A 17,053-nucleotide genomic window follows, 5' to 3' on the forward strand; every position below is an offset into this window, starting at 1 on the left:
GAAGGAGTTGCTTATAAAAAAAAGTATTATGAAGCAGGTATTACATTCAGATGGAGGGTTTAGGATCGTGTTGCATAAGATTCAAATACTGTCACAATTATCAATAAGAAGGAAGTTGCTGTCATCCAGTCATAGATGAAATTCCTTGTCTCTCCTATCACTCATACTACAGTGCAATCTAAGGTTGCATTTGACCTTTCTGAATCTGTTAAAATTTTGAAGCATTTAGCCAAGTCAGATTCTGTAGTATATAATATTATGAAGAACCTAGGGAGATGACATGGCCAAACGAATCAGGGAATGAATGCCTAAGGAGAATATTGATACAAAATTCGTTGAGGATGACATGTTATTGAGGCAATTAGAGATGGCTCTCTCAATCCCAGATAAAGAGTAAATGGCTGCAGTAGTTCAAGTACCTCCAACGGTGATCTAGCTCTTCATCAAGTGATTCGTCCCAGGCACTTCTTCAGATAGTGAATCAGAATGTGCTTCTACACTTTGGTAATGACCTTGCTGAAGATATATAGTTACGGTGATCTTATAATGAGACTTCCTATTTTCGTTAAAGGAGAAGGTCTTGATCCGGAGTAGAAAGAGACATGGTTTAATCGGAGACCAAGAGATACTGGTTTCGAAATGGCTTGGTTCAGATTCTGCAGCTGTCAGTAGAGACATTCTGACCAGAATTATGTATTCCAAACATTTGGGCACGCGGATATAGCCTTCGGAAAATGAGAAGCACAGTTTTAAATGGAATGAGACTGTTTGGAAGGGGAAAACCCTTGGGCGATCAGGCCTGAACGTTTAACGAGGGTTGAGGGGACAGGTTAGAGAGTGACAGCTCACTTCTGACTATGACCATTTGCCAATATGTCACCTACTGCCCTTGTAAAGATTACACACCAATTTCAATGTCAATGATAGGGTGAATGGAATATGAATCAAAATGGGAAGCTGTCATAATTGATGAATGTCAACGCCCCAAAATTTCATCACATTTCGCAGAATATAAGATGCTGTGGCTGATTTAAGGCTCTTCTTTATAATGGTTAGATAAAGGAGAGCACGTTGGAGTTTATGAATCTCCTCTCATTTCTTGACCTTGCAATAATGTGAATAGCGACATGTTTTGAAAATTGACTACAAAGACCGTGTTAGTAAATTAGAGGAGAGGCATTATCATCCGAAGAAACTGTCAATGAGCACATGGATAAAATCAGTGCAAAGGTTAGATTCAAACCAGAATCAATGGAGCTCCTTCATCTGAAGAAGATGGTGGATTAATGATGAATATTAAGACTCAGCTGTTGGATTTGATGGCTCATTGAATATGCCAGAAAGTTTTGTGCTGGACAGCGGCCTCTTCATGCCATATCAGGCTTCCATTTCAGAATTCAATTCCAGACTGACTCAAGTGTTCAACCAGAGAAAGCTATGCAAAGGATTTCACATAAGTGGAACACGTACAGCTTGGAGATGTTGCAACAGTCCGTGTATTTATTCGAAAAGCTACATCAGTGAATTTTCCCATGCGAGCTAAGAAGACCAGTTAGTACTATTGAAAGGGCAAAAGATGAAGTTCGCAATGAGCTAGAAAACTCAGATTTGAACTACGGAAAAACCCATAAGTGAACTATAAGAAAATTGATGAATCAGATGAACTTCTGAGTGAAGATTCGAAACTTGAGAATGAGAGCCAGCAAGTGAGCACATGCTCTGAAATAAATATGGCCACTCTACTCCAGACATGCCAGCAATGTATAGAGGCCTCTTCATACAACCATCAGCAATCCAGCAACAGCTAAACCTCCCAAGCTCTACTCCCTCTTGGTCACCTTGCCACACATCATACTCCCAATGATTTTCTTCTTCTTTTTGTGATCTTATACATTTTAAATTTGGATTTCAAAATCTTTTTCATTAAAACATTTCAGTTTTCTTCAATTCCATCCTTAGAGATTTCTAGGCATAAAATTTAGATTTCAATGATCTTTTGCTGCCACTTTCCTTCAGGCATGCGTTTCACTATTTTCTTTATTTTTCATGGTTTTCTCGATTTTCAACAAGCATGAACAAACTCCATAATTCCAAGTCATGGAATTTATGGAATCAACTCATGCGAGAGTAATATGGACCTTGGTGGGGGTCCTACATTCCTGATATCTTCACTAATATTGATTTTAAAGATGATCGTTGGTATTAATTGATTTTGATTCCTCTTGGGATATGCTTGAATATGTTTCATATTTGTTATTGGGTTAACCTTGCTTCCCATAAAGGCGCTTTAGCTTGCTGTCTAGGTACGCTCCTTCTCATCTTTTTTTTCGAGAATTCTAATGGACATGTACGCTATTGGTGACTATATCCATGCATGATGTGATTCTTGGGTGTTTAAATATATACTAGATTTGCTTGGATAAGACACATGTTGTGTGATAGATTTCTACACTAACTCTTATGTTTCATGATAGCGCTTGAGAAGCCGTTCAGGTACGCACTTCGACTCTGTCTTATGGTTTGTTTTCTCGTTAGGCATGCAATATTTGAAATCACCCTAGCTTATCTAGATGTCTATAATTAACTGATTAATTGCCACACTTCCCTTAATTTGTCAGTAGAGACCTTTAAAGGGCTTAGAGGGGTGCTACCTTTTAAAGGTACCTTCCCAATAGGTAACCTGATCCCCGGACTAAGACTCGGGTTTTTCAAAGACATGCTTTTTCCAAAAATTATGGAGTCACATTTTAGGGTTTTTCTTTCTTGTTTTATTTTCCCTTTAAAATAAAAATAAAATAAGTGGCGACTCCAACTTTTTCCAAAAATTAATTTTTCACAAATAATAAAAAGCGAGTCTCGCCGATCGAGTGGGGGCGCACGTGAAAAATGCGGGTCCACAGTTAGGAATTTAGATTACTCCATTTCCTAACCCTAGAGCACGTAAGGTGCATGCCTATATTCCTAGCCTCTCTAAATCTATAGCAACATAAATATATGACATCAAAAACCATGTTAGAGTATAGATCTAAAGACAAAAGCTTCAAACCTACAATCTCGATGTTCCTAAATTGATTTATATCCAATGAAGACTCTGAAACTATGGCGATGGTTATAAAACTCGTCTATAAACTATCTTCTACATGATTTCTCCTTCCATGGGTCTTGGCATAAGAGAAGGGCAGACTTTTCTCTCTCTCTAGAGGGTGGCTAGGGCCTCTTTCTCTAAAATTTCAAAAAACTAAATGGTGATGGTGAAACCCTAACCCTTAAGGGGGTTTATATAAGTTTCCTTGTAGGTTGAAGTGACTTAAGTTCAAATTGACTTTTAGTCACCTAATCCAACCTACTTAACTTCTAATTAATTAATTAACCCTAATGAGCTCCAATCAATTAATTAGCCCATTCTAGAAAGTCAATTCATAAGATCTAGTGCAATCTTGTATTTTTACTAAAACGCCTTTATGCACACTTATGAGTTACAATACCCTAAATACTTTCAAAGCATATGCCACCATGAATTAATAGCTTCAGTAGAAACCATGGAACCCATAGAAAAATACTAGCTTCCTCAAAAATAGATTCTAAAGTTGACTCAATAATCCACTAAAGAAAGTCAATTGCACTTCAATATTCTATAAAATTACAATAAGAAAAAGCTCGATTCTGACTTACTATTCATTGTGTGCAAAGTCCCTATGAATTGGTGTCCTAATCTAACAGGGTAGTGTTATCAGCCCATCAAGATTAGCTTTCCAATTCTTGAGTTACAGATCCTCATATCATGTGATCGATTGACATGCTCTAGCTCCAAGGAGCATATGTCAAATTCCATTAAAGGAATTACTATGCCCACAAGTTTCATGATCATTTTTCCTTTGGATCACCAAAGGGGACATGTTGTTTCAATCCCATGAGATATCATTACGTTTCTATTAAGAATACCTGTTAACACCAACCTCTAGGAACAGTAACCCAATTTATATGGATATACAACCAGTTTAGGGTCTCACCCATAGATCAAATCCTTTTGTTGATTTCAGCATAGGTTCAATATCTTCTCAAGGTTGAGAGCCCATGCAACATGCTAGCTTGGTGAATCATGACAATCTAATAGTCTTTTGACATGATTCATCATAGGTCTTGTCCAATGTATAACCATACACACTAGTGCACTCACCATGAGAACCTCATCCCAATGACCAAGACAAGTTATCCATCCATTTAGGAGTTAATGCACTATACTCGATCTGTATGGATATGCAACCACTTTAGGGTCCTACCCATAAGTCAAAGCCTCCAGTTGATTTCAACATTGGCTCAACATCCTCTCAAGTTTAAAAACCCATGCAACATAGTAGCTCGGTGAATCATGACAATTTAATAATCTTATGAAATGATTCATCGTAGGTTTTATCCAATTTATAATCATGCACACTAGTGTACTCACCATGGGAACCTCATCCCGATGGCTAAGAGAAGTTATCCTTCCATTTAAGAGTTAATGAACTATATTTTCTACTGGATTGCCTAAATCCATGAACCAACTATGTACAACATGTAATCTTGTAAGGAACCCATGAATTTGTATTTTTTGTGCAACTCTTAATACACCTAAGTCATGTACAATGCAAGTGATATGGGTTAAATGATCAAATTAATATCAATGAATAAAAATAAATAGTTAAGAGATAATGGAGTTTAACTTTGTTACATCATATCTTGCTTTTAGAGGCTCAATCCCAACAAATAGAAAGTCTACCTTAGGGTATGTGTCATTCATAGGAGGAAATTTGGTGACCTGAAGGAGTAAGAAATAAAATGTGGTCTCATCATCTAGTGCAGAAGCTGAATATTGAGCACTCCATCATTCAACTAAGGAACTTACTTGGCTAAGAATTCCCTTAAGCAAGCTTAGGTTTGGTCCCAAGAAACCTATGGTACTCTTTTGTGATAACATGACAACTATTGAGATTGCAAATAATCTAGTACAACACAATTGAACTAAGCATATTGAACTTGACAGGAATTACATCAAGGATAACCTAGATTTTGGCATGATAAAGGTTCCCAACATCAAGAGTGCAGATCAATAGGAAAATATGATGAACCATGTTGTTACGAGTGGTCCTTTTTATGCATCTTATTGAATTTGGGCATGCATGATATCTATGCACCAACTTGAGATAGAGGGTCAACATATATTCATAGTTGTGATTTATGTAAGTTACAATTGTGATTGATTATACAATTATGATTTATACAATTGTATATTATTCTATATAGTTGTTTATTATTTTATATAGTTGGCTATCATAAAATAGCCTTATGTATCTTATATAAATACCTTTGAGATATATGAAAAAATTATTTAGCAATTTATCAAGTATTATGATAAGTACTATTTTCCTGATCCTCGATCTTTATGATTTTTCATATCTAATATTTTCTTCGTAGTTTTAAGGCCTTTCATTTCAAACTCTTCCTTAGGTTGAGTTTTCAACCTATTGATCCTAGACATATTCTTGTAGGAAATTAACATGTTATCAACATCTAGCAAGAATTAAATAAAAGAACCATTAGATAATTTCTTGTGATCAAATTACTGCAATATTCACTTCTATAGTAACTATTATCAGTCATAAATTAAAATATCAAAACTTTTATATTAATCTCAAGGACATTCCTTTTAGTCGTAAAGAGATTTCTTCAATAAACAAATATGTTATTCCTTTCTCAAAATAATAAATCCCTCAAATTGAGACATATAAATCTATTCTTCCAACTCCCTATGTAGAAAATTAATCTTGACATCAAATTGTTCTAATGCTAAATCAAGTATAGCAACCATAACAAGTAATACCCTAATTGAGCTATGTTTTACAATTAGAGAAAACACTTCATTGAAATCTACATCGTCGTTTCCTATGTTACCCTTTGCCACCAAATATGCTTTGAACTGAGCACCTGCACTCCTAGAATGCATTTATTTCTTTTAAAGGCTTTTTTTTTTTTTTTTTTTTTTTGCAACCAGTAACTTTTTTTTTCCTTAGAACTATCAACTAGTTTCCAAGTATGGTTCTTTTAAAGTCATTTAATCTCCTCATCTATAGCAATTATCCACTATGTAGACTATAATCTACTAGTGATGACCTCATGATAAGTATAAGGTTCCTCATTTTCAATGTTTTTTTTTTTTTTTGCTACACTTAGTGCATAGGCAAACAAAAATGCATAATTACACCTTTGAGGTGCTTTAATTTGCCTACTCGTTCTATCTCTAACTTATTAGAATACTTGGGATAAATATAGTCTAAGCATTGGATCAAAAGGTTACATAAATATAATCTTCGTAGGGATTTAGATCTAAGCACAAAAAAAAAAATATTTTTGATCAAATTCCTTAGAACTAATGATTTAGAAACATTACTTTTGAATTAAATGTTCTCAAATCAATTTCCAATCGTTGAAACGGATATACAAAACCGAAGATCTTCTACCGTATGACTCTCTTCTAGAACTTGGCACTTGAGAATGGTGGACTTCTTTCTCCATAAGAATGAAAACTAGGGTTCTCTCTCTCTCTAAAATACAATGACTAAGAGTGTCTAATTGTAAACCCCTAAGAAGGTTTATATAGACTTCCTTGTGGGCCTAAGTGACTTAAACCCATCTTGGGATTGGGTCACTTAATCTAATTCATTGGATCCTGATAAATTAATTAACCCTATTAAGCTCTAATTAGTTAATTAGCTTAATCCAAGAAGGTCATTAATAAGCTTTTGTGCAACCTTACACTTTTACCAAAACACCTTTATCCATAAATATGAATAAAAAAATCCATAAATCCCTAAAAATAGAATGCCACAAAGGAGTAAGCTCAAGGGAACCTTAGGATCCATAGGAAAATATTAGATCTCTTATAATCTAATTCTGAAGTTGAATTAACATCCTACTAAAAAATTCAACTATATTCCACTATTCTATAAAATTATATTGAGAAATAAATTAATTAAATCAAATTAATCAATTTCTTGGGTCTGTAATCTACTAACCACTACATGCAAGCTCCCCAGGAACTAGGGTTCGTAATCTAGTAAGGTATTATTCATTATCCTCTCAAGATTACCCTTACCATCCTTAAAGCTTAAATCCTCCTATCATATGATCAATTAACACACTTTATCTCACAAAGCGTATGTGTCGAATTCCATTAAGGGAATTACTTTGATTACAAATTTCATTATCATAAGCCATTAGGATCACTTAAGAGGGCATATTGTCATAAATCTATGAGATATAATGGTGCTTATCTTGAGAATACTTGTTGTAGTATGCCTTAATCAACAATGACTTAATTTATAGGGAATATATGACTACCCCAAGGTCTTATCTGTTGGAATTGAGCCCTTAAAAGCAAAACATGATGTACGAAAATTAAAGTTAATTGTCGCCTAACTATCTTTTTTATGTATTGACACTAATTTGATCATTTAGTCTATATCACTTGCATTGTACATAACTTGGGTGCATTAGGAGTTGCACAAATGATACAAGTCATAGGTTCCTTACAAGATGATAAGTTGTTCACAATTGGTTCATGGATTTAGGTAATCCAAGAGAGACTATAGTGCACTACTTCCTAATTTGAGGGATGACTTGTCTTGGCCGTCGAAATAGGGTCCCCATGGTGAGTGTGTATGGTTACACATTAGACAAGAAATATGATGAATCATGATGTAAGGCTATCAAATTATCATGATTCACCAAGATACTATGTTGCATGAACTCTTAACCTTAAGAGAATGTTGAGTATGTATTGAAATCAATACGAGGTTTTAACCTATGAATGAGACCCTAAAGTAGTCCTATATTCCCTATAGATTCGATTATTGTTGATGGAGACTGGTAACAATGGGCATTCTGAATAGAGGCACCATGATATCTCATGAGATTGAGACAATGTATTCCTTTAAGTGATTCAAAGGACATGTGATCATGAAATCTGTGGTCGTAGTAATTCCTTTAGTAAAATTTTACATATGCTCTTTAGAGTTAGAGTATGTCAATTGATCACATAATAGAATGATCTATAACTCAAGGATTAGAGAGGTAATCTTGATGGGTTGATAGCACTACCTTGTTAGATTACAAACACCAGTTCATAAGGAGTCTATAAGTAATGAATAATCATGAACTCAAACTTTGTCTCATTGTAACTTCATATGATATTAAAGTGAAATTGACTATCTTTAATGGAGTGTTTAGTTAACTTCAAAATTGGAGTGAGGGAGCCAGTATTCCAATGGGTTCCAATAGTTCCCATTAAAGCTCCTATTTCATAGTGGCACATTTTGAGAGTATTTTGGGTATATGTAATTCATAAGTGTGCATAAGGGCATTTTGGTAAAAATGTAAGGTTGCACTAGATCTTATGATTTAACCATCTTAAGTGGCTACTTAATTAATTGGAACCTCTTAGGAATAATTAATTAATTAAGACTCAAGTGAGTTAGATTAGGAGACCCAAGCCCAATTTGGCCTCAAATCACTTAAGCTCGTTGGAAAGCCTTATAAACCCCCTTTAAGAGTTTAGGGTTTCAGTCTTCCTACTCAAAATTTTAAAATTCTAAAAAGAGAAACCTTAGCTACCCTCATGGGAGATAAAGAAGCCCACTCTTCTCTCATGTTAGATTCCATGGAGAGACAAATTAGGTGGAAGTTGAAGGCTCTTAGGTAGACAAGTTTTTCAACACCCACGACATATTCATTGACATGGATTCAATTTAGGAACATCTAGATTGCAGGTATGAGCTTTTTTTCTTTATATCTATATTCTATAATGGTTTTTAAAGCCACTTATTTCTGCTACTTTAGTTCTAGAGATGCCTAGGATAAATTGCATGCAACCTACAAGATCCAAGGCCAAGGAACAAAGTAATCCAGAGTTCTCAATAACTAGTATCAGAGCCTTAGGTTAGGTTCTTACAATCTAGACCTGTTCTAGAGTGTGCTCACATATATTTTTTTTTTTTGTAGGGTTGGTTATTGCATGGCCAAAAGGGATAAATGAATGTCATTGATTTATTTTATATTGAATATGTTAATAATTGTTGGTTTATATGTTTTGCTTCCTAGTTTGGGTTGTAAGCTTGGTGGTTAGGAGTATAGTATTTTTTTTTAAATTTTTTATGTAAAAGTTTTTCATTTTGGCTAGATTGATTGTAAACTCCATTTTGAGGAGTATAGGACTTTTATTTATGCAAAAGTTCAAGTTTTGATCAACCTTGTAACCCAAAGAGAGCATGAAAGCATTTTGACCAATCACAACGGATCCATGGACATTCTCCCAATAAAATAAAATAAAATAAGAGTTTTTGGAGCTTAAGATGGTTAGAAAAGGTACAAAAACTGCCTTAGGTGCACAGAAAAATGATGCAACGCTCGAACACTCAAATTAGTGCTGAAGTGATGGCGTCAAGCACTCGAGCGCTCGAATGATCAAGCTTTCCTTCTAGTGGTCCAAAGTTGCATCCAACGATCCTTCAGAATTGTGGGCACTCGAGTGAATATTATGGTTGTGTTGCGCTTCTTGGGTTTGTTTTTTCCTTAAATTTTCTAACCCTATTTTTGGTTGCAAGAATATTTCATAATATTGGTAGTTTGGATTTTATGCAAATTTACTACTAATTATGCAATAGGATCCTTGAAGGCCATGAAGAATTATTGTTTAATTATTTTGTTTTTTTAATGCTTTTTATATATTGCATATGTGGTCTTAAGATATTTTGGTATTTTTAATTGGAAATAAATATTCATGAATTTTTCAAAATTGGAAAAATATTTAAATTGAAATATGCATGGTTAAGAAATTTTATTTTAAGAAAAGATAAGTTGGAAAATGACTAAGAGTGTTCTTTCCTTTTTAAAATTAATTATTTTATATTTTAATTTTATTTAAAATCTTCGCAAATCTTTGAGAGGTAATTGCGCTCAAACGTTTGAGTGGGCAATAACGCTCAAACGTTGGGACTGCTTGAGCAATAGTGCTTAGCACTACTCAAGCGCTTAGCACTGCTCAAGCGCTTGAAGCGCTCAAGCCGTGGTTAAGTGCGTTCAAGCGCTCATGCCTTTACTGCCGAGATTTGGAAGAGATTTTTAAGAATTTCATGCAAATGTTATTTGGAAACCTTTTGAAACTGAACCTCTTCAACATATTTTCTTATAAATACCTCATTCTATCCCTTTTAGGGTTAGAGATCAAGAAGAGATTGGAAATATTTCAAATGAGTCTCCTTTTGAGAAAGCCTAACTAGCCACACCATTACTCATCTCTCATTCGAATGATTTAAGCTTTGAGTTTAGGGTTGAAGACCAGCATCCCTTCAATGAGACTAAAGTATATTCATTGGAACTATCGAAAGTTGTTGCGTTATGGACGTGGATCAAGTTGTAGGTATTAAAGAGTAAATCGAGTAAAACAGACGGGTAAATCTATGTAACTTGATCTCATATAGTAGATTTAGATTAACGGTCTTAAACTCTACAGTTAGTGTGGAGTTTTTCCACGTAAAAATCCTTGTGTCTCACTGCATATCTTTATTATTTTGTTTGCATTGCCCATTGTTGAATGAATTGATTATCCCTAACTAATCACATGGAAAAATTGTGCATAATATATTAATATTTATTTAAAAAATTTAATTACACCCATTCACCCTATTAGATGTTACCCTATCAGACTTCAGTTTTTTCAGTAATAATAACTTTCATATAAAATATAAAAACTTTTGGAGGATTATATTAAAAAGGTAATGATTTTGAAAAAGTATTTAAAAATTTGAGGAATTAAAATTTTTTTACTATCTCAAATATTAAAATTTTTTGAAGTAACTTTTAAGGATATAAAATTAGCCTATATCTTATATTAGAATTTTTATTTTTAAGCATTACTTTCTATCTTTAAAAACAAAAAACAAGAAATATATTTAAAATAAACCTTGTATTTAAAATTTTTTAAATATATAGTAGAACAAAAAATTAATTTCAATATAATTATGGATATTTTGATATTTTTGGAATTTTGAGTTTTAAAATTCTAAACATATTTGGGAGGTTGACATATTTTGGTTTCCTTCCCATTAAATAATTGTCACCTCACTTATGTTCACATGAAATTTTTTAAAAACCCTACTAAGGGTATTTTGTGCATTTTTTGTTTATAAAAATATGCATCTATCCTTAAGAGCAATTTAGAAACTTGCTCTACCCTTTCATAATGGTTATGCAAAGTTTGTGGTCTTTAATGTGTTATCACTTACCACTACCCTTTTAACATAATTGTCCCTTAAATAAATAATTAAGCAAATGAGTAGCCAGTTCTAAACCAATGTTAGGGAAGAAGTCTTATCGAATATTCAGTCGCCTATTTAGTATCGTCGCTCAATAGATTGTAGTAAATGATTCTGTTACGCCCCCAAGTTTTTTTAACTGCGCCCCCGCCCTTTCGTGTTACGGTTGAGTCGCATCCATCACTCATATGTCTCCTCCTGTTTGATGAAATTCCTGAATGAACATTCCCTTGTTCAAGAATCAAGTAAAAAGGGGAATTGTTCTTGAATCAAGATATTACAAAAATATATGAAAGGTGTTGTTCTCATCACCTCCTTTGGGTTTGATGGATTTGTATGTATATACAAAACAAATAAAAAAGTAAAAGGAAAAACACAGATGTCCAACTCCAAAGCTCCTTGATTCTATATCTGGGAAGAAGATGATGATGAAGAGGAGGATGAAGACAAAATGGGTGGTGAGTCGTGGCAACTGCAATTAGGGTCGTGTATTGGTTTCTTCATACCAATGTCAAGCTTTGTACAGAACACGCAAAATCGAACGTCAAATGATCCAAACTCAATCTCATCCTTCTCTTCATCAGAATCCTCGTAGCCTCCGGTGATGTCTGTGAGCTCTATTCCAAATGCTTCCTCTGCCTCAACCCTCCCATAGTTGGTGTAAAGCAGTCGCACAATGGGAAGGATCAGCAACACAAATCTATCGACGCATTCATCTAACCACTTCCTCCCCTTCTTCCAAAAGATTAGGGGCGCAACAATTATTCCTGCTCCTACCCCAAATCCCAATCCAGTGATTATGAACTCCCAATCAAATTTTTCCTTGTTTTGAAATCTTTTGTCTTGAAATCTTTTGTCTTCAGATGGTGGTGGATCAGTGCAACTTATATTCAGAGGCCACCCACACAGTTTATTCCCTTCATAAGAAGTTTCTGAAAATGTTTGCATTTGATTACCTGCTGGGATCCTTCCCACCAATTGATTGAATGAGAGGTTCAGGACTGAAAGGAAATTTAGTTTCGCAAGCTGTGTGGGTATCTCTCCACTCAGCCTGTTTCGCGAGAGGTCTAATGACTCAAGTTGTCGCAGATTCCCTATTGACGATGGGATATGGCCCGTGAAACCATTATGCGATAAGTTGAGAACATAGAGCGATGTGAAGTTCCCCATCACTTCTGGTATGTCCCCTTGAAAATTGTTGCACGACAAGTCAATAGAGGTGTAGAGAGTTAGGACCTTCACCAACTCCATTTCTAGACCTTTGCTGGTAACTGTTACAGCATCCTGATAGTACAATTGACTGAATTGTAGAACCCTAAATTGCAGGTGTTTGAGCTTGGATTGGACTTCATTTTCACCAGCCATCATTGCTGTCCAGGTCGAGAAGCATGTTGCTGGCAATTTACCACTGAAATTGTTGAAAGCTAGGTCAACAATCTGAAGCATTGCCCAGGTCGAATTGCTCTTGGGACATCCAATGGATCCTTGGAAGTTGTTGCCTCGCAGAACAAGGACTCGCAAAGTGGTTATGTTCTTCAACAAGCAAGGAAAGGTATCATTCATCTGATTGTTCCCAAGGTTTAAAACCTCTAATGCTGTGCAGTTCGCCAGAGACCCGGGAATTTTTCCTTCTATACTATTCCTACTGAGATCAAGAGTCTGTAAAAGACAGTTGACTGGAAATTTGCCAGGTATAGCACCACTAAAATTGTTTCTCCGTAGATTCAGCACCCCAAGAGTCCCATACTCAATTAAACATGAAGGTATTTTGCCACTCAAATTGTTGTCAGAGAAGTCAAGAACTTGCAGGTAACTGGCATTGCATATTGATTCAGGAATAACTCCAGTGATGTTATTCTTTGAAAGCGAGAAGAAAAGAGTGAAGAAAATGTAAATACCAATATCATCTGGGATGGAAGCGTTGAAACTGTTGTCTGAGTAATCCACATAGATGGAAAATTGGGGAGGAGTGGGGATTTGGCCATGGAGCTGGTTGGAATGTAGGTCAAGGATGGACAGAGAAGGAGTAAAATTAGAGAAAGTTTCCTGCAGATCCTCCAGTAAATTATGAGAGAGATTCAAATGCAAAAGAGATCCATTACCAATCTTCCAAATCCAATTAGGTATGCTCCCGGGAATTTGGTTATCGGAAAGGTCTAAATGTGTCAATCTTGACTGGGTGCTAAGATCAGGTAATGTTCTGAGCTTGCAAGAAGCCAATTTTAATGTGGTAAGATTCAACGGCAGGGGCAAAGTGGGATTACCAACACTTGAATTGATGGACAAGTTGTTGTATGACAGACTAAGAGTGTTAAGATTTCCAAGTTTCTGAAAGGTGCTTAGTAAAACAGTGTCATTGAATTTGTTGGAAGAAAGATCAAGGATGTGAAGACACTGGAGATCAAAGATGGATACAGGTATTGGCCCTTCCAGATTGTTGCTACTCAAATCAAGGGTGTCCAATACAGAAAAAGACTTGACTTCAAATTCACTGAAGGGACCAGAAAATTGGTTGTTGCTTAGTTGTATCTTCTGCAGTGATGAGAGGGAAAACAGGTGCATTGGGAGACTTCCATTCAGTGAATTGTTATGTAAGTCAAGAGTCACTAGATTCTCAAGACCATACCTGTGAGAGGAAAGAATCTGACCTGCTAAATGATTATGAGAAAGGTCTATTCGGGTTAGATTCTTGGACAAACTAAAAGATGGGACTGGACCAGAAAACGCATTCCCAGACAAGTCCATGTAAACCAGTTGAGTAAGGTTGGCCATGGAGTTTGGGATTGGCCCACTGAAATTGCAACGTGCAAGCTCTATCCTAGTCAACCTCTTGAGATTGCCTATGGAGTCAGGTACTTTCCCTGAAAAGTTTGTATCAGTGAGCAGCAAGCTATCTAGAGATCCATTCAGAGGGAATTCTGGCAAAGAACCCTCAAGTAACCTGTTGTTTGACAAATCAAGAATCTGGAGGGTTGGTACCTGAAAGATCTTTTCTGGAAATGTTCCCTTTAATCCACAAGAACTAAGCTTCAATTGTGTCAAATTTGAGAAGTTTCCTAGGAATTCTGGAACTGGTGCAGTGAAATTGTTGTCATCCAGACGAATCCTTGAGATAGACTGAAGCTTCTCCAAGGAAGAATGGATAGGGCCTGAAAGATGACAGCTGGACAAGCTCAGCACTTGGAGATTCGGCACTGAAGATGATAAGGCCTGGCACCACTCCTTTCCCTGGGCCGATATGTTTACACCGTTAAGATGGAGTTCTCTTAGCTCCTTGAGGTTCTGAACCAACATTCTCAGGTTTGGGTTCTCAAGTTTCAGCTTAGGGATACCAGTGAGGTAATAAATGCTAGACAGATCGATAGTAGCCAACCTTGTCAAGTGGGAAATCTCAATCGGAATCTGCCCAGAAAAGCCACCATCCGACAAATTCAGGTAAGTCAAATCACCAAGCTTATCGAATCCAGATGGAATTTGAGAAGAATTGAAGCTGTTGTTAGCCAAATTCAAGCGCTGGAGATGTCGTAGACTAAAAAGACTACTGGAACTATTGAATCCCCCAGAAATCAATTCGCTACTCAGATCAAGAGCGACAACATGACCATTGGAGTCCCAGGCTACACCTCCCCAAGAACAGCAACCCACACTTTCATTCCACGTCACTAGTTTCACCGACACATTAGATTTGAATTTGAGGCTGTTCTTCAGCTGCAGCAACAACGACCTCTCATCCTCCAGACACAGCCTCGAACCACCAAGACATTCACCGGACACCAAAGCGATATCGATCCCAAACAAGACTGAGCACAAGGGCAAGAAGAAGAGCCACAACAAGACTAGAATTCTCATTGGAAGCAACAGAGAGAGACGCCCATGAGACAAAGAAATGAAGAGAAGATCAAAGTCCCAGTGGCTTCACCGAGGTGCACTCCCATCAACCTCACCTCCAATTCTATCTCGGATTCCACCCAGATGGGGACTGAAAAAAAAAATGGAAGAAGATGAAAAAGGAGAAGCAGAGGATGGGGGAATGGAAGACGTTGGAGGCCGTCAAAGTATACCGCGTGGTGTATAATGTTTGAATGGTTTGTTTGCTTGTATTGACGCGTTCTCTTTTCGGCCTTGGTGGACTTTAGGCCTCCTTCGGATGCCAAACTCCCACTAGTGTAATGAAAATTCAACCAATTTGATTGGGCCCCGTGATCGGTCTCAATTCCTTAAAACGACACATCCAACAAAATGTACAAATTTGTATTAATTAATATCACAAAATGGGCGTTGGGATTTATTGAAACGAAGATATTTTTTGTAAAGGAAGAGGCGATGGGAGAAAGATGCCATTCAATACTATTCTCTATTACAAGATGTCATGCATGAGATTGCGCCGGTCAATATCGTGAAATAAAAGCAGCCCCGTTAGGTTTTGTTTGGGTGTTGCCTTTCACAAAAAATAAAAATAAAAATAGAAAGTAAGAAAAATGTTTTTTTTTTTGAAAAAAAAAATCTTATATATAAAAATTTTTGTTGGATCACGTTTGGGACAAAGTCAAGGAATGATTTGTTTTTTCTTTTATTTATTTGTTTTTAATTAGAACAAAGAAAAGAGCCGTATTATTTTAATAAGTATAGACCTCAACTTTGTTTAAAGGGGAATTTTGTTTTGATGGGGTCATTTGATAAATATGTGATTTTTGAGACCTAATTTTATGAAATATGAGAATCAGATTTTAATATGGAAAATAATTTTGCCTTCATACACTCTGAGCAGCCTCTTTTTTGTGCCAAGATTGCCCTTCGGTCTCCATCACCGATCAAAAAAAAGAATGGAGGCAGCGGCATCGGCGGAAGAAAAAAAATCCTCGTTTAATCCCCAAGAAAATCCATCCCCCATTCGATTTCCGGGAAAATTCATCCTCGTTTGATTTCGGAGAAAAACCGCGCAAAACCCCTAGAACAGATCCAGAAAACAGAGTGAGCAAAAAAAAAAAAAAGCAATTTTTTTGGTTTTCCTTGGGGGTTTTGCATGGATTTTCTCGGAAATCAAACGAGGATGAATTTTCCTGGAAATCGAATGGGGGTCGGACCCCTAGAACAAATCCAGAAAGCACAGGGAGCAAAAAAAAGCCAATTTTTTTGTTTTCCTTGGGGGTTTTGCACGGATTTTCTTGGAAATCAAACGAGGATGAATTTTCCCGGAAATCGAACGGGGGATGGAGACCCTAGAACAGGTCCAGAAAGCACAAGGAGCAAGAAAAAAAGCAGTTTTTTGGTTTTCGTTAGGGGTTTTGCATGGATTTTCTCGGAAATCAAACGAGGACGAATGGGGGATGGAGACCCCTAGAACAGATCCAGAAAGCACAGGGAGCAAAAAAAAAAAAACAATTTTTTTGGTTTTCCTTGGGGGTTTTGCATGGATTTTCTCAGAAATCAAACGAGGATGAATTTTCCCGGAAATCGAATGGGGGATGGATTTTCTTGGGGATCAAACGGGGATTTTTTTTCTTCCGCCGCCGCCGCCACCGCCCCATTCTTTTTTCATCGGTGATGGAGACCGGAAGGGGAAGGGCAATCTTGGGACAAAAAAGGGGGCTGACTCCACGAAGACAATATTATTTTCCATATTAAAATATGATTTTCATATTTAATAAAATTGGGTTTCAAAAACCATATATTTATCAAATTATCCCATCAAAACACAAGTTTCT

The 17,053-nt window shown here is 36.2% G+C and overlaps 1 protein-coding gene across 1 annotated transcript; it reads right to left on the minus strand.

Annotated features, from left to right (window-relative positions):
- Window positions 1-11,584: 11,584 nt before the first annotated feature.
- On the minus strand, window positions 11,585-15,402 carry LOC117910610 (receptor-like protein 7). The gene has a single exon (XM_034824706.1). It carries the CDS (start codon window positions 15,195-15,197, stop codon window positions 11,754-11,756), a length of 3,444 nt encoding a protein of 1,147 aa, XP_034680597.1. The 5' UTR covers window positions 15,198-15,402; the 3' UTR covers window positions 11,585-11,753.
- Between the last annotated feature and the right edge of the window lie 1,651 nt (window positions 15,403-17,053).

This window comes from Vitis riparia, unplaced genomic scaffold (genome assembly GCF_004353265.1).
Source record: "Vitis riparia cultivar Riparia Gloire de Montpellier isolate 1030 unplaced genomic scaffold, EGFV_Vit.rip_1.0 scaffold786_pilon_pilon, whole genome shotgun sequence".
Classification (NCBI taxonomy): Eukaryota; Viridiplantae; Streptophyta; class Magnoliopsida; order Vitales; family Vitaceae; genus Vitis; species Vitis riparia.

Coding starts and splice junctions, on each gene's coding strand:
- LOC117910610 (XM_034824706.1), bottom strand. CDS start 15,197: ATGAGAATTCTAGTCTTGTTGTGGCTCTTCTTCTTGCCCTTGTGCTCA.